At 43.6% G+C, this 17,791-nt stretch overlaps 1 protein-coding gene and 1 non-coding gene across 2 annotated transcripts in view; one reads left to right on the top strand and one right to left on the bottom strand.

The window, feature by feature from the left end:
• CLASP1 (cytoplasmic linker associated protein 1) overlaps positions 1 to 17,791 on the top strand; it is a 266,188-nt gene that overhangs the window by 79,300 nt on the left and 169,097 nt on the right. Inside the window, exons 3-6 of the mRNA XM_055315783.1 lie at positions 9,546 to 9,624; positions 11,222 to 11,325; positions 12,708 to 12,799; positions 14,647 to 14,722. Of these exons, the coding sequence (XP_055171758.1) occupies positions 9,546 to 9,624; positions 11,222 to 11,325; positions 12,708 to 12,799; positions 14,647 to 14,722 (351 nt within the window). The remainder of the gene's footprint in view (positions 1 to 9,545; positions 9,625 to 11,221; positions 11,326 to 12,707; positions 12,800 to 14,646; positions 14,723 to 17,791) is intronic.
• On the bottom strand, positions 8,823 to 8,948 carry LOC129504070 (U4atac minor spliceosomal RNA). The gene has a single exon (XR_008663304.1). It is a non-coding gene; the product is annotated as a U4atac minor spliceosomal RNA (small nuclear RNA).

Here is a 17,791-nt window from a genome sequence, read left to right as displayed (position 1 = left end):
AAAGCCCTGCAACTTTCTCTTGTTCTGGGCACTATCAGGACATCAGAGAAGTGTACAGCTGAGGCCGACCTGGGAGGTTATCTGGTATTACAGGCAGAGAAGTGCTGTGTCTTGCTCGAGGTCATATGTAAGCCAGCTAGAGAGAGATAAGAAAGATGATAAGCATGGGGTTTTGGATATTGTGATTTTGCTCTACTCAGATGGTCTTGATAAGATCAGGGGGCTTGGGTTTATTTTCAGTTCCGTCACTATCCCAACTTCATGACTTCTGGTAAGTCTTTTTACCTCTTTGGGCTTTATTTTCCTCATTTGCAAATTCAGGATAGTACAGTCCATATTTCAGGTTGTTGAGAGATTATTCAGATTCACCCCAGAGTGCCTTAAAAACAGCAAAGTAAGGCAGCCCCAGTTGCTCAGTGGTTTAGCGCCGCCTTCAGCCCGGGGTGTGATCCTGGAGACCCGGGATCGAGCCCCACATCAGGCTCCTGCATGGAGCCTGCTTCTCCCTCTGCCTGTGTCTCTGCCTCTCTCTCTCTCTGTGTCTCTCATGAATAAATAAATAAAATCTTAAAAAAAAACAGCAAAGTACAATATGAGTGCAAAATATTATATTTACTCAAGCCAGTCCAATCTTCTGAAGCTTAAGAAATGCAGTGGTCTTCCTTTTTTTTTTTTTTTTTTTAAGATTTATTTATTCATTCATGAGAAACAGAGAAAGAGGGAGGCAGAGACAGAGGGAGAAGCAAGCTCCCTGAGGAGCAGGGAGCCTGATGCGAGACTCGATCCTGGGACCCTGCTGTTATGACCTGAGCCAAAGGCAGACACTTAACCAACTGAGCCATCCAGGAGCCATTTTTTTTTTTTTGTAAGATTTTATTTATTTGCTTGAGAGAGAGAGAAAGCATACAGGGGGGGGGGGGAAGCAGAGGGAGAAGGAGAATCAGACTCCCCACTGAGCAGGGAGTCTGATGCGGGGCTCAGTCCCAGGACCGGAGATCATTACCTGAGCTGAAGGCTCACGCTTAACTGACTGAGCCACCCAGGTATCCCTGCAGTGGTCTTCCTACCTAACTTGTCTCCTATGTTTTTTTGGGGAAAGGATTTAGTATTTCTTTCTTTGATCAATGAGCAGATGTTACACTGTCCAGAAGGAGAATTGTAGTGGCTTCTATTTTGGTGTTTTCACTGGTGGTTTGGAAAGTACGTGAGGCAGAGACAAAGCCTAGCCACTTGCCACAGACTTATAGGTCAAGGGGTCCAGAAACACTACGGCTTTTTTAGTTTTTAAACTTCAAAAAAATTGTGAACTATATGTACAAAGAAAGTGCATGAAACACAAAGACACAGTTTCTGAGTTGTGAGAAAGCTAACGCTGTTTAATTGGTACTCTGGAAAAGAAGGAGAACATATCCCAAAGCAGACACTCTTCCTGACTTTTATATAATCACTTTCTTGCTTCCCTTTTTAGTTCTATTACACAAAAATGCACTTTAAAATCATAGTTCATGTTTGCTTGTTTTTGAATTTCATAAAAATATATAGATACTTTGTGTCTGGCCTTTTCACTTGTTATGAGATTTATCTGTGTAATTGAGTATGCTTATGATTCATTTGTTTTTATTTATTGTATTCTTTAGTATGAAAACTACAAGTCCTACATTCTGCAGTAGGGGCCTCATGGATTTCTAGTTTTAGGCTATTATAAATAGTGCTGCCCTGAGAAATTTTGTATACTTCACCTGTAATATATGTACATGTATATCTATTTCGGCGTATTTCTAGTGGTGGAATTGCTACAAATTTGGTGGATAATACCAAGGTGTGTCTGTCTTTCTTTCTTTCTTTCTTTCTTTCTTTCTCTTTCTTTCTTTCTTTCTTTCTTTCTTTCTTTCTTTCTTTCTTTCTTTCTTTCTTTCTTTCTCTTTCTTCCTTCCTTCCTTCCTTCCTTCCTTCCTTCCTTCCTTCCTTCCTTCCTTCCTTCCTTCCTTTCTTTCTTTTTTTCTTTCTTTTCTTTCTTTCTTTCTTTCTTTCTTTCTTTCTTTCTTTCTTTCTTTCTTTCTTTCTTTCTTTCTTTCTTTCTTTCTTTTTTTCTTTCTTTCTTTCTTTCCTCTTTCCAGTGGAAACAACCCTGAATGCTTCACTTTAGGGCGTTTAGGTTTTTTTTTTCTTTTTTAAAGATTTTATTTATTTATTCATGAGAGACACACAGAGAGAGGGGCAGAGGCACAGGCAGGCTCCATGCAGGGAGCCTGATGTGGGACTCAATCCCTGGTCTCCAGGATCACGCCCTGGGCCAAAGGCGGGCGCTAAACCGCTGAGCCACCCAGGGATCCCCCCCAAGGTGTTTTCTTAAGTGTTGGTTGTACCAGTTCACATTCCTACCAGAATGTATGAGAGTTTCCATGTTCTTGTTGATACTTGGTCTTGTCAGTCTTTAACTTAGCCATTCTGGGAAGTAAGTAGTAATGTCTCCTTATAATTTCAATTTGCATTTCTCTGCTGATTAATGGAAACTGGGCAACTTTTTCTGTACTTCTGACCATTGCCGTCTTTTATGAAGTGTCTTTTCAGATATCTTGCCCATTTTTGTTCTGGATTGCCTATTGGTTAGTTTGTACAAGATTGATATATGTATATATTCTAGAATCAGGCCTTTTGTTGCATATTTGTTTCATAAATAACTTTTTCCTATGTGACTTGTTTTCACTTTCCTACAGTGTTTGTTATGCCAAAGTTCTTAATTTCAGTTTGATAGACTTCAATCAGTCTTTCCCTCTAGGGTTTGTGTTTGTTGTGCCCTACTATTTTCTTAGGTCATTTTCTAAAAGCTTTATTATTTTGTTTCCACACTTATATTGTTACCAGGAATTCATTTTTGTGTATGGTATGAGATAGCAGTTAGTTTCTTTTTTTATTCCATATATTCAGTTGCCCAGGGGTGTTTATTTAAAAGAGTGGCCCTGTTCTCACTATGCCCCATTGTCATAAATTAAGTGCCCATATATACGTGAGTCTGTTTGTTTATTCTGTTCTGTTGATATATTTGTTTTTTCTTGACCTGATAGCATATTACCTTAAGTATTGCCATTTTATAATAAATGTTGATATACAGTGGGAGCAAGTTTTTGTCACTCTTGCCATTGACATTTCCACACAGATTTTGGAATCAACTTGAGAAGTTTTTAAAAATATATTTTAGTTGAGATTTTGACTGAAATCTTACTGAATGTAGATCAATTTGAGAAAAATGAAAATTTCATAGTAGTGAGTATATCAACCTGTAGTTTACCTTTTCATTTATTTTAGTCCTCTTTAATTTTTTTAATTGTTCCATAACTTTTTGGGTATATATTTATTTTGGCTAGATTATTCCTAGGCATTTATTTTTGTGCAGTCGAATATGAAAACTTAAACATTTTCCTTTTTGGATTCTTGTACGGAAATGTAATTGATTTCTCTTGTATATTGACTTAGCTCATTTTTTTAAAAAGATTTTATTTGAGAGAGAGAAAATGCACACAGAGGGAGAAGCAGACTCCCTGCTGAGTGGGGATCCTGATGTGAGGCTCTATCCCAGGACCCCGAGATCATGACCTGAACTGAAGGCAGATGCTTAACTGACTGAGTCACCCAGGTGCCCCTCAGTTTTTAATTTTGTATTTGTAGACCTTCTACAAATACAAAACAGCAGTTTTGCTTCTTTGTGAGTTTTATACATTTAATTTTTGTTTCCAGTAGCTCATTAAGTATGATGCTTGATTTCACACTTGTGTCAAAATTTGGCTCTTTCCGCTTTTAATATTGCTGCTAGGAACATAAGTGTACAAGTATCTATTGGAACCCTGCTTTCACTCCTTTTGGGTATATACCCAGAAGTGGAATTGCTGGATCATATGTTAATTTTGTGTTTCGTTCTTTGAGTAGCCATCATATCATTTTTCACAGTGACTGCACTGCTTTATATTTCTACCAGTGGTGTACCAGATATTCTAACTTCTCCATGTCCTCCCCACCACTTGTTATTTTCTCCCTCCCTTCCTTTTTTTGTTATTATAGTGATCCAAATGGGTATCAACTATTGCTTTTTACCTGCTTTTGCTGACTTCCCTTTTTGAAATCCTTTTTTTTTTTTTTTTTGTCTGCAGACTTAGCATCCAGTGTGCTTTTAAGCCTATCCATTGAGGACTGAATTTTGGATATTGTAGTATTTGGTGCTTTTAAAAATTGATGTCACTTTTTTAGAAGTACTTTCTGTCCCCCAAATTTTAATCATGTGTTTTTATCTTCTTACACATAGTAAGAATTATTATACATTTTAAGAGTAACTCTTGTATCCATAGGACTTGAACTCATGACCCTGAGATCAAGAGTCACATACACTACTGACTAAGCCAGCCAGGCAACCCAGAATTATTATTTTATATTCTCTTTCTGATTATTTTCATGTGCGTAGTTCACGTATGGTGTGTTTCTGCTAGTTTTCATTTATAGTTGAATGTGTGTGGTTATCTTTGGTTATGTTTTGGACATTACATCTGAAAGTTGTTTATAGAAGTAAATTGAGAGCTGGATTAGGATGATCTCTCCATCTGGAAGTGATTGGGATTTTCATCTGCCAGGGGCTTTAGGGCCCCACTAATCTAAGATCATCTGATGTTAGGGATTTTTATATTTATATATATATATATATATATATATATATATATATATATATATATTTATTTATTTATTTATTTTGACCAATCAGATTCCTGGAAGCTGGTCTGTGGTCCATCGGAAGGCTGTTTTACTTTCAATTCACTCTCCTAAGGTATAGCCATTTGGATTTCAAGTGGTAGGGTGCTATCCAGGCTACCAACCTTTGAGGGCTCTGGAATCCAACCTTTGTTTTCCTAGATCCACATGATCACTGAAAACATTTCTCAGTGTCTCAGTTGTCCTTTCCCAGTGTTTCAATGGCTTGAGGGTAAAAGTCAACCATTTGCTGCATGCTCATCCCTCTGGATTTTAGTTTACTTATGTTTCATGACCTGGTATCTTTTCTTTGCCTTCCTTGTCCTCTGATGTTTCCAAGCAGATATTCCTTTATAATTTAGGAGTTTTCATTGTTTTCAGCATAAGAGTTAGTCTGAGTTACTTAGCAATTACAAACTCCTTTTCAAAGCATTTTTTTTAAAGTTATAGGATAAAGGAATTGTGTCAGACCTTGAGAACTCCTCCATCAAATGAATTCATTACTAATTAGTAAAGTAGCTTGTTTTTGTTTAGTATAGTAGGGGTTTACTGACCATTTACCATGAATTCACTATTATGCTATATATATTACGGAAATTTTGAAGAAATACAAGGCACAGCATTTCTTTCATTTGAGGGGTTCTGCTGTGGAAACAAGTATAAACTCAGAAAATGAAAAAGAATATTGAAGGAGGCACTTAAAGGTAATACAGACTTAATGGCTTAGTGAAAACTAAAGGCCTTAAGTGCTGGGTGTGAGCCCTGTCCCCTCCCTGCCCCTGCCCTGTCTCTCCCAGACCACCTTCCTCATGCTGCTCACCCAATCCTGTCTATAAAACTGCAGCTCCCTGGCGCTCCCTCTTTACTGGTATAGCCCTTCAGAGGCTGCTCACTGTCTTCCAGACATGTCTGAGGCCCTTCGGGAGCTTCCTCCCCTGCAACTTCCCCGCCCTGCCTGCCCTACCCTCCAGCTTTCCCCTTCGTGGTACCTGCCTCACATCTTTGCATGCACACTGCCCTCTGCTTAGAGGTTGTCCTTCCCTTTGGTGCGAGGCTAGTTTTTCCAAATTTAGCCTCACGTAGTGTGGCTCTTTCTTGGAAGTCTTCTGTGCCAGCTGAGTCTCTTGTCATCAGGAATCCCAGGCCTCTGCTGGACCACTGATCGGTAACTATTGCCCATGCTTATGGCAGTGACTGTGAGCTGGTGATAACTGCCACCAGGTGTGTAGCCTAGCCCTTACCATGCACCGAGCACCATGTCAAGCACTTCACATACACATAGTGATGCCTGAGGTAGCTGTTACTGTTGTCTCCATTTTATAGGTAGGAAATTGAGGCACACAGAGGCTTCATAGCCAGAAATTATGGTCTTCTGGGCAATGACTTTATCCATGTATCTCTTTCTTCAGTAAGGAAATGGAAACAGGAGCAGGGCCTGAGCTGTGAAGATAAACGTTTGTGGGTGATGATGCCCTTCCTTACCCCCTGGGGCTGTGACTCAGGGTGAACTGCACAACTATAAATGAACCCCTTTGCTTCCTTCCAAAGTAGTAGTTTATTCTGCTGTGAAGGTGCCTGAGACTCTCTTCTGTTCTCTCCTGTCCTGTTTCACTGGGCCTTAGCTGCATCTGCCAACCTAGGCTTCTTGGGGAGTCTCTGGACTCCCCAGTCTGTCTGGGGCAAGGCTTTTTAAATTTAGTTTTGTTGTTTTTAAAGATTTTATTTATTTATTCATGAAAGACAGAGAGAGGCAGAGACACAGTCAGAGGGAGAAGCAAGCCCCATGCAGGGAGCCTGACGTGGGACTTGATCCCGGGACCCCAGGATCACGCCCTGAGCTGAGGGCGGCGCTAAACCGCTGAGCCACCCAGGTGTACCTCGGCAAACCTTTTTGAAATTTACTCTCTAGGATTTAGCTATGCCAGATCTGGTCAAACCTACCAAGTAAACTTCCATCCTGGAAAAGAAAGTCTGTATGTTCCCTCAAATTTCACAGGTGGTTTAACCAAAAAGGGCTCTGATATCTGATAGAATTTTGAATTCATTAAAAATGAAGGTGTAATAACAGCCCTCTTCTACGTTAGGGGGAATGAGTTAGGAAGGGATGTGGTGAGAACCTGAAGACAGCATTTTTAGTAGTTTGTTATAAGTAACTGTAGTAAGTAACACTTCCACCTCCAACCAGTGACACAGCCATACTCATGTTTAGCATTTCATCAGGGAAAAGCCAATTCCAATTAATGGATGGCCTCTGTTTTTAAAATACAAGGTTTAATGTTTAGGACGGTTTTGGATTCACAGAACAACTATGAGGGTACTATAGAGAGCCCCATGTAGCACCCCACACCCCGTCTCCCTATTAATATCTGACATTAGTATGGTGTAGTTGTTACAATTAATAAATATTGCTGCATCACTATTCACTCAAGTCCATAGTTTATTCAGAATTCCTCACATTTTTCCTGCTTTTATCTCTTCCAGGATCCCACTCAGGCTGCCACATTACATTTAGTCATCATGTGTCCTTAGGCACCTCTAGGTTATGACAGTATCTTGGACTTCCATGTTTTAGGTGACCTTGAGAGTACTGGTCAGTATTTTGTAGGATGTCCCTCTATGGGAATTTGGTGTTTTTCTCATGATTAGATTCGGCTTATGGGTTTTGAGAAGGACATCACAGATGTAAAGTGTCATTTTTAAAAACATTTTATTTATTTATTCATTAGAGACACATACACACACACACACACACACACACACACAGAGAGAGAGAGAGAGAGAGAGAGAGAGAGGCAGAGACACAGGCAGAGGGAGAAGCAGGCTCCATGCAGGGAGCCTGGTGTGGGACTCGATCCCAGGACCCCAGGATCACACCCTGAGCATGAAGGCAGATACACTTAACTGCTGAGCCACTCAGGTGTCCCGTCAAGTATCATTTTAATCACACCACAGCAAGCATATATGCTGTCAGCATGATTTGTGACTGTTGATATTGACCCTTGTTAAGGTTGAGGTGATGTTAGGTTTCTCCACCATAAAATTATTCTTTACTTCCATACTGTACTCTTTGGAAGGAAGTCCGTGTGATGCCTAAATCCTCTTCAGCTGATAAGTAAAGCTACTATTTTAAATGTCTTGTACCATTACATATCTTTAAAAACTTTACAAACCAATGTTCTCTTTATAAAAACTTTTTAGAATTATTTCCTGGTATCTTCTAGGTGCCAGTCCCTTGCAAGGACAGCTCATGCCCTGATTATTGGGCGTTTTTTTTTTTTTTTTTTAAGATTTTATTTATTTATTCATGGGAAACACAGAGGAAGAGGCAGAGATACAGGCAGAGGGAGAAGCAGGCTCCTCACAGGGAACTCCATCCCAGGACCCCGGGATCATGACCTGAGCCAAAGGCAGATGCTCAATCACTGAGCCACCCGGGTGCCCCTTATTTATTTACTTATTAATTATTTTATCCGGCGATTTTGAAGCAGTGGATTCCAAGCCGAATAGGAACGCCTGCAGTCTTTGTATTTCCAAGATGCAAGACGCAGGGGCAGACATTTGAAAGGAATCATGACGACATCCCTTGCATTATCATCCTTGCCTCAGTCTCGTTCGTGTATTTGTTCTGGAGGGTCCCGGACTACTCCACGTGTGGCTTTGCACCATGTTTCAGTCAAGTTGCGTTAAGTTTCTACTGAGAACGGGTTTGTAGGGAGGAGCGTCTTTTTTAAGGCAGCTCAGCGCTTCTACTACTCACATACTGAAGCACGGAAGTGGACTTTAAGTGGAGTCAAGCTCGCTTCTGTCCACGTATACCCGAGAGTATTTACGGCCTTTCAAAAGCGGGTAGGTCGGATTTCTGAGTGATCGGAGGACACCAACGGGATTGATCACGGCCGCTGAGTTTTACTTAAGTCACGAGTTAGTTTAAGGTTTAGGAGAAGTAACTGAACATCATCCTGTTCGGGAGGGAACGTTGAACCTGCAGCTCCCCCTGGCGACGAGCCGTAGCAACGCGGGCAGGGCGGCCCCTCGTAAGTATTTGACCTGTCGTTAAACTTGAAAATCGTGGAAAAGAGGTTTTTCTTTTTTCCAAAAATTGCACCAAGGTAAAGCAGAGCTTTAGCTGATGCGGGCGTGTTGTTCAGGCGTTAGCAGTACTGCCCTCACTAGGCGCTCATTGGACAGTAGCGCAACCCCAAGAAAAGGATGGTTGGCGGCAGGCGTGCGTGCGCTGCAAGCCGGAAGCGCCAACACCGGGTAGGGTTGGGGCGACTGATCCGCGGCTCCCGGCCTAGCCGCCTGGTAGCTGGTATACCTACAATGAAGGCGGCTTCCGAAGCAAATCAGCAACTTCTTGTTTTCTGAGGCTTTCGAAGGTGGCGAATAGGCTGCTTGGTTTTACCCAGAAGGCCACGCACCAGCTGCGGGCAATTTGCATACGCATTACTCGCCGGGGCGGGGCCGCTGGGGGGCGGGGCCGCTGGGGGGCGGGGCCGCGGCTCGGCTGTCCACGCCGGTCCGAGGGCGCCTCGGACGGGGTCCCTTCGTGGCTGGGTTTTTTGTTTTCTTTCTTTCTTTTTTTTTCCTTCCCGTTTCCTGTCACCGACCGTTTTCTCTTGAAGCTGTGAACAGCCCCTTGTGTGCCGGAGCAGCCGCCTTCACGGCCCGTCTACTGTGCAGTCGGCTCGCGCTCCCTGGGTCTCCGACCGCGTCCCACCCAGGAATGGGGGGGCGTCCTGGGAGCTGCTGGGCCGGGCCGGGGGCCCCCAGGCCGGCGGCTCATGGCTTCCCGGTGTCTCCCCTTGCAGGTGGTTCTTCTCGGCATGGACATCCTGTCCGCGCTGGTCACCCGGCTGCAGGATCGGTTCAAGGCGCAGATTGGCACAGGTGAGCTGCGGGCAGGTGCGGAGGGGCCCCGAGGTTCTCCACCGTGCAGCCCCGCCTTCACTCAGTCTCCCCCATACTCCGCCGGGCTGTATCCCAGCCAGCCCTACAGCCCGCCCGTAAGCCCCCCTTCCATTCTGCCCCTGCTGGGCTGCACCACCGCTCCTCCTCCCCGTCCTGGGGTCACCCAGACGCCCCGGCTTCAGGGCACCTGCTTTTGTTTTTACCAGGCCTTTCTGCTGGCTTCTGCCAACGTGTGTTCTCCTCCCCGGTACTACTGCTGACTCTTTTTTCTCTCTTTTTTCTTACCTAGATAGGTGTTACATTTTAGTGCCGACAAAATCACGTGTGCCCCCTTTTTTTTGATTTTTTATTTATGATAGAGAGAGAGAGAGAGAGAGAGAGAGAGAGGCAGAGACACAGGCAGAGGGAGAAGCAGGCTCCATGCACCGGGAGCCCGACGTGGGACTCGATCCTGGGTCTCCAGGATCGCGCCCTGGGCCAAAGGCAGGCGCCAAACGGCTGCGCCACCCAGGGATCCCACGTGTGCCCGTTTTGAGAGGCTTTGCTTTCCCACTTTGAGAAGGCCTGCATATCTGATGCAGCTGAGTTTTTTCCAGTTCATTATCCGAGGCATTATCTTTTTCACTTTGATCATAAATGTTGCTAAGTGTGCATGTTAAATGACCGCTCTTTATTTTGGAGGGAAAACAATATGTTAGCAAAATGAAATAAATAAGCAGGTTTCGTTTTATATATGATTTAGTCCTTTCTAAATTCCTGACCTCTGGGATTTCATGATGATAATACAAGCACCAATCAGCTCTGTTTGTACAAAGATTTCCTTAACAGAACTCAGTTTCGGTTGTTTGTTATTTTCTGTTACCTTCCTAATCAGCGTGCTCTTGTGGATAAGGTCAAGAACTCTTTTCCCATTCTGGCACTAACTGTCCATCTGTAAATAAAAACCTCCCTTACTTTTAGAAATTTGGTATTTTAATAGCATTCCATTTTCCTCATAAGTTAGCTGAATTGTTCATGATATCTCTTGTAAAGGAAAGGTCTGCATACACTTAGAAGAAGCAGAAAAGTAAGCTAACTTCCGGTACATCAGTGATCTTGGAGCCTTAGCCGATGGTCCACACTAGGTGGGGGGCTAGACTCCGTTTAATACACATGCATGTATACTCTAAAATTACAGACAGAAAGCGTAGATGAAAAAGAGATGCACTCATAAGTGCCTGTTCTTTCTATCAGCGAATATCCCTCTCTTAACTAAATTTCCTTTTGCATTGACTCCTTCTTACCAATGTCTTCCACTGACATCCATTTTAGTATTTCACCAGCTTAAAAATGTCCTGCGAGCTGGCTGGGCCTCTAGTCGGTTAAGGAAGAAAACAAGTAGTATATCCCCACAAAGGATTTTGCAGACTCTTATAGCAGCTCCCATAGATTTTAGTGAGGAGAATAGAACTGTGAGGAATGGTGGTTCTAGAATGGTGTACATCATTTAGTCTTCCCAGTAATTGAAATGCCAGTTGGTGACTGCACACCCCCCAAAATAGGCTTTCATTTGATCAATTTACATTTTGATTTTCAGTGCTGCCAAGTTTAATAGACAGACTGGGAGATGCTAAAGACTCTGTGCGAGAGCAAGACCAAACTCTGCTGCTGAAGATCATGGATCAAGCTGCTAATCCCCAGGTAGGGCAAGGAGGGGCTCCATGGCTTGCTGGCATCTGTTGTCTGGCCCGCATTGGGCTGTGCACTAATCGGGGAATCTGCTTGAGATTCTCTCTCCCTTTCTTTCCCCCACCCTAGCTCATACATGTGCATGCTCTCTCTCTCTGAAATTTAAGTAGAAAGATTTCACTACTTTTGCTTTTATTTACTTTGATTATTTACCTATTTATTTATATATGTTTTTAATTTAGAGAGCGTGTGCAAGCAGGAGGGCAGAGGGTCAAGGAGAGAGAGAATCTTAAGCAGTCTCCACACTTACTGGGGGCTTGAACTCATGACCCTGAGTCAAAATCAAGAGTAGAGCCCAGTGGCTCAGCAGTTTAGCACCGCCTTCAGCCTGGGGCATGATCCTGGAGACCTGGGATTGAGTCCCGCGTCAGTCTCCCTGCATGGAGCCTGCTTCTCCCTCTGCCTGTGTCTCTGCCCCTCCCTCTCTCTCTCTCTTTCTCTCTTTTTCTCTGTGTGTCTCTCATGAATAAATATAAAAAAAATCTTAAAAAAAAATCTAGAGTAGAATGCTTTAACTGGCTGAGCCACCCAAATGTCCCAAGATTTAATTTTTTAAAGCTGATGTGTTTCACATGAAAATCTCCGTAACATTTCATCTGTCTCTGCTATCCCCCCCACCCCCAGGATGTTATAAAAAGTAATAAATAGCAAAGGGTGTTGGCTAAAATAGCGGGTTTAACATGGGTATTGAGTGTTTGATTGAATGCATTAGATTCTTGAGCTCATTTGTGTAGGTGACTCATTTTCTCTGAAAAGAGGTGGTCGTGGTGTCTGGGGAGTCAGGAGGCCTGGCCCTCATTCCTATCTGTTAGTGAGCTGGGGCTGCTGGAACAGATGAACAGAGGGACGCAACCTGGCCTTCTAGGCTTCAACTGTACAATGTATAGGAGGTGGGGTAGGGTGGTAGAGGTTATTAGAAAAAGCCATCTAGGGAAGGTAAAACCTAGAATGTCTTAAAAGATGAGATGTGTGACTTGTGGATAGGGTGGGGACAGCTGTTTCTGACCAGGAGAGCAGTAGGAGTATGTGCTCTTTGGCAAGTCACCCAAACCTCTCTTGGCCTTACTTTCCTCATCCATGAAATGGAGACAATTACACCTTTCTTTCAGAGCTGTTGGGATAATTAAATGCAGTTATATAAAGGAATGTGTTTGGAAAAACTCTAACTTGATACAGAAATACAAGTTACCTATGGTTTCAGTATGCCCTTGAGGGGCTGAAATGGATTGATTGAAATTGGGGCTGACTTGGCACCCGTTGCAGTCCCTCTTCCATCAGCCTTATATTGAAATGAAAGCCTCCTCCTCTCCTCACCTGTCCTTTGTCATCTACAGTACGTGTGGGACCGAATGCTGGGAGGCTTCAAGCACAAGAATTTCCGGACTCGGGAAGGCACATGCCTCTGCCTTGTTGCCACACTCAATGCGTAAGTCTGGGTGGGGCCTGAGGGTTTCCTTTAGCTGAGCATTTTTATTTTTAATTTTGTGTTTTGAAGTAACTATGGATTTCAGGAAGTTGCAGAGAAATGTCCTGGGAAGTGCTATGTACTCCTGCCCCATGATTCTTTACTCTTAACATCTTACATGTCTGTAGTGCAATGCCAGTGCCAGGAAATCAATACTGATGCAATGCCCAGGGCTTATATAGATTCCTCTGGTGACACACACACACACATTGTGTATGCAGTTCTGCCCAGTTCTGTCTCACATGTAGCTCCAGGGAACCATCACCACTGGTGAGGCACAGGCCAGGCTCCCTCATGCCAATCATCCCCCCCCCCCCCACCACTGGTCTGTTCACCATCTCTATGATTTTGTTATTTCAAGAATGTTATATAGATGGGATCATTTATTCCTGTGTTTCTCATGGGCACGGACCCATTGCTGGGTCATCTGGTGGGTTTAATTTTAACGAAACTGCTTAATTGTTTTCCAGAGTCGTCTGTACTGTTTTTACATTCTCACCATTAGTGAATGGATGATTGGGTTTTTTCATATCCTTGTTCTGTTTTTTAGCCATTTTGATTGGTGCATAGTGAATATCTCATTGTGGTCTTCATTTATAATTTCCCATTGACTATTGATGTTGAATATTTCGTCACATGCTTATTTATAGGAAAGGCTTTTTAAAAATTGAAGTTACAAGTCACCTTTTCTGATTATAAAAGCGATATTGTATATGTCAGAAAATTTATATCAGGAGGAAGATCATGATTCGGTACATTTCTACCGCCTTCACAAAATCACTGTTAACTTGTAGTGCATATTTAGCTCAGCCTGTAAAGTTCAAAAACATCATTGGGATAATAATGGGTATGTCACCTTGTAAATTTTCCACTGATATGTTAGTTAGCCTTTCCAGCACCATTAAATTTGCCCACATTTGTATCTTTTTAAAAATGTTTCTAGTTTTTTTTTTTAAGATTTATTTATTTATTTGTGATAGACATGGAGAGAGAGAGAGAGAGAGAGAGAGAGAGAGAGAGGCAGAGACACAGGAGGAGGGAGAAGCAGGCTCCATGCAGGGAGCCCGATGCGGGACTCGATCCCGGGACCCCAGGATCGCGCCCTGGGCCAAAGGCAGGTGCCAAACCGCTGAGCCATCCAGGGATCCCTGTTTCTAGTTTTTGATCACAGTGCTTTCACTTCTGAGAATGTATCCTAAGGAAGCCTTCATATTACCAGAGGGAGTTGTGTTTACAAGGGCTGTGTGTGGTAGTGTTTATGACAGTGAATAGTGGTCAGCGACTTCAGTGCTGTCCAGCAGGGCAGGGTTAGCTGGAACTCTCTGCGGCTACTGTGTCAGGGTCCTTCCCCTGAACAGCTGTTCATTGAACATCAGCTGTGCACAGGAGGGGAGTTAAGGGAGGAGGGCCCTCAAGGGACTCGCAGTTTAGTTGAGAGCACAGAGTTGGGCAAAATAGGAATAGCTGTTTGACAGAATAATAATGCAGAGGCAGCCATGTGTGAGGCAGGCAAGACTGTGGGAGAGGCTGAGGCCTTGGCTTGCCATTGTAAGTTAGGAGCCAGAATGGGGCAAGCGTCGAGTGCTAGGGAGAGCACACTACTGTGGGCGACATGAAAAGTTTTAAACTCTGTGCAAAGGGCAAACTTTGTGGTGAGGTTTGGAACCAGATGGGCAGAAGATGGGAAGAAAGAAGAGCTGAGGTGTGAGGGGTGATTAGGCCTCGGGTGGGGGGGGCGGTGAGAGGGAGGGGAGCCGTGTTTCTTTTCGTGGTTCTCACCAGCAGTAAAACACTCCTTTTGTTTTCAGCTCTGGAGCGCATACTTTAACACTAAGCAAGATTGTGCCACATATATGTAACTTACTTGGAGATCCAAACAGCCAGGTGAGTGTATTTTAATGAGAAAGAATGATATTGGTTATAGACCATTAAAACGCATTCTGGTGTTCTATGTATACCTGATAGGTGGGTGGGACTTTATTCATGTTTCTAACACTGATTATTGTTCCAGATAATTAACATTAATGCCTTTTAGCATTTATAAGATACCATTGAGGAGTGTGGTGGTCACTCTGTTCTGTTCTCTATGTGGCTGAGGCCTCACTAACCTATTAAGTAATGTTATCCAGACCAGCTTCCAAGATCCTGCCCTTCTGGTCACTCACTCTGCAGCCCAAAGTGGGTGGCCCTGGGGAAGAGTGATCAACGCTGATTGAAGTCAGTTAGGGATTACCTCTTGGGGTAGGAGGATTGATTGGAAGGGGCCTATTCTCCTCCTATTCTGAGGAGATGGCAGCTTCCAGTATTTTGTTTGGGTGGTGGCCACACTGGTGTATTTAACACTGGCACATGAAATTCCTCAAACCCTAATGAAGTGTGGATGGTATTTTATGTAGATCTTATGTAAATTCAGAGACCAAACACCAAAGCACCACTTCTTTAGTGTAGGAATAGAGAAGCTGGTAATCCTTGGACCGTCACCAGGCAGGTCACAGAACTTTCCAAGCCTGGGCTTCAGAACTGCCAGTTCTCCCAAGGATTCAGTTCTGTTTATCACTGAGAGTCATTTTTGTTATATTAATGAGCTCCTACGAACTCATAATGAGAATACCTCATTAGATAAAGGGGCTGAAAATCAGAACAGTAACTTACCAGAGAAATGTACTTGGTAAGAGGGCATCTGATTTTAAACCTTGCCCAATGATTGCTAACGTGCCCCAGAGAGGTTGTGCCAGCTTGCCCTTCCGCCTTCCCTGGCTCCTGGGTCCCTGTGGCTCTGGGCCCTGCCAGCTCTTGTCCTTCCTGCTTCCTCGGCTTTGCCCTTGCTTACCTTGTCTCTGTTCCTGCCTTTCCCGTCCCTGTCCCCTCTTCTGTGCTCTGCCCGTGGGTTCTCTGGGTCTCTCTTGCTTGCACCTGTTTTCCTCTTGCCACCCACTCGTTTAACCAGTCTTCATTGACACTGGAAGTAAAATTTCCAAATGTTTTAATTTATTGAATCATACTTTATGTTTGTGTTAATTTAAAAAGAAACTTAAAAAAATTCTAAGTCATCAAATGGGTTATTACGTGTTTTCTCCCAATTTGGCTTTGTTTCTGTTTTTTGTTTTCTATGTTTTTTGTTTCTTCAATCCTTTATTGAAGTTACACTTTGTGGTGATTGCTGCCATCCCGTGGTATCTTTAAGCAGAAGAGGCAGCCTGGCTAGCTGAAGTTCCCTGTTCTTAACTCAGGTGCTGTCACTGGCCATATGGGTGACATGAATCTGCATGGTGGGCCTCTGGGACACGGAGCAATTGGGGCAAAATGAGGTTGGTGTTCAGTGGGCAGCTTTTGGCAGTCTGTCACAGAGCCGAAATACTCCAAACTCTGCACTTGGACAGTCATCTGTTGATTTGCGGCTGCCTTAGGAATGTTTATCTGCACACATACACGCACACACATGCACAGTCCGCATCTCCTAGAACCCTCCTGCCAGGAAACTTTACCACCAGCTTCTCTGCTACTGATGCACTTAACTATTCCTCTTCTTGGGGTGTGTATATATGTTGCATGTGCCTGTGCTGTTGCCTCTATTTTAATCTTTTCATCCGTCTTTCCTACTGTGGGCCCCAGCAGGTGGCTAGCCTCCTCTGTATCCCAGTAAACAGTGATCTTGTGAAGGAGATCATAGGTCTGAAGACCTCAGATTCTGTAAAGCATTCAGCTCGGGCCTGCTGGGCAGGGCTTAAAGTATTGGGGCTCTTTTGTAGTCCCAGTGGCCTGAAATGTTGGGGTTCCTTTTTTATGGTGAGCCCGAGGGTGGGCAGAAGCAGTGTAGGGCCCATGTGGTTGTATTAAAAGTGAGCACTATGTTGTGCCTTCTGTCTGAGTGGCTTTTACAGAACTTCCCTTCTCAATCGGAATGTGTTACTTCGTAACACTGAAGAAAATGCGTTCTGCTCTATTTCCTGACTTGACCCTCAAATGTTGTCTGACCCCATACCTTTTGTAAGCCTGAGGAATGAGGATTTTAAGGGCTGAGGATATTGGTTTGGAAGATGTGGATATACGACTTCCATTAGCCATCATGTTGAGTGTTTTAAACACACAGGCTAGAGGCCCCTAAACTGCCGGCCTGAAATCTGATTCAGCCTGCAGACTGGAGTATGTGTCCACACAATGTTTTAGTTTCACATTTTGGAGTTTTGGTGTTCTTATATTTGGGAGATCTGTATTTGATTTCTCTCGAAAGATTGGAAGCTGTGGCAGAGCCGTACCTGTATTCTTCCAAGGCTGGGTGATGGTGGCCTGTTTGCCTGACCCTCCCATTTTCCCTCTTCTCTCTGGCAGCAGGGTCCCCTGCCAGAGCCATTTGTCATTGTATACCCACCTGGCTCCACTCATGTATCATGTCCCCTGCCTGGGCCATGTAGGCACTTTGGTTTGGCATCTCGTAAGTACTCAGATATTTGTTGAATGAATTATTTGTTGAATGAGTTATTTTTTTCTAGTCCTCAAAGCAGCCTGCAGCCTTCTTCAGCTCACAGAGAAAATTGAGGCTAAAATAGTTGATGTCTTTTATTCAGGGTTACACAGTTCCTAAATGGCCAGGTGAGTGCTCAGGTCTACTTTGACTCTAAGGCTGGTCGTTATTCCACTAGATGTCTTAAACTCCTAACAGTCTAGACTTTCTGTATAGGACAGGTTGTTGCTTGCTTATTAAGCCAAGGGGCTCTGAGCAGATATCATTTGAAAGTGAGCCAAGTGATGCACTTAGTACTGCTCTTCAAGACACAGTGGCATTAACAACTTGGGTAGTATATACACGTTTCCATATAAAAATGGTGCCTAACATCAGAAGGTACTTCTTTTCCCAAATAAACTGGAAATCTGTATTAGTTGGCTTGGGCCGCCGTAACAAAATACTGCAGGTGGCCTAAACAAGAAAGCTATTATTTCTCACAGTTCTGAAGC

Source organism: Nyctereutes procyonoides, unplaced genomic scaffold, assembly GCF_905146905.1.
Source record: "Nyctereutes procyonoides isolate TBG_1078 unplaced genomic scaffold, NYPRO_anot_genome, whole genome shotgun sequence".
In the NCBI taxonomy this organism is placed as follows: domain Eukaryota; kingdom Metazoa; phylum Chordata; class Mammalia; order Carnivora; family Canidae; genus Nyctereutes; species Nyctereutes procyonoides.
Note: the sequence above shows the minus strand (reverse complement) of the source record. Positions and strands in the feature narration are given on the sequence as shown.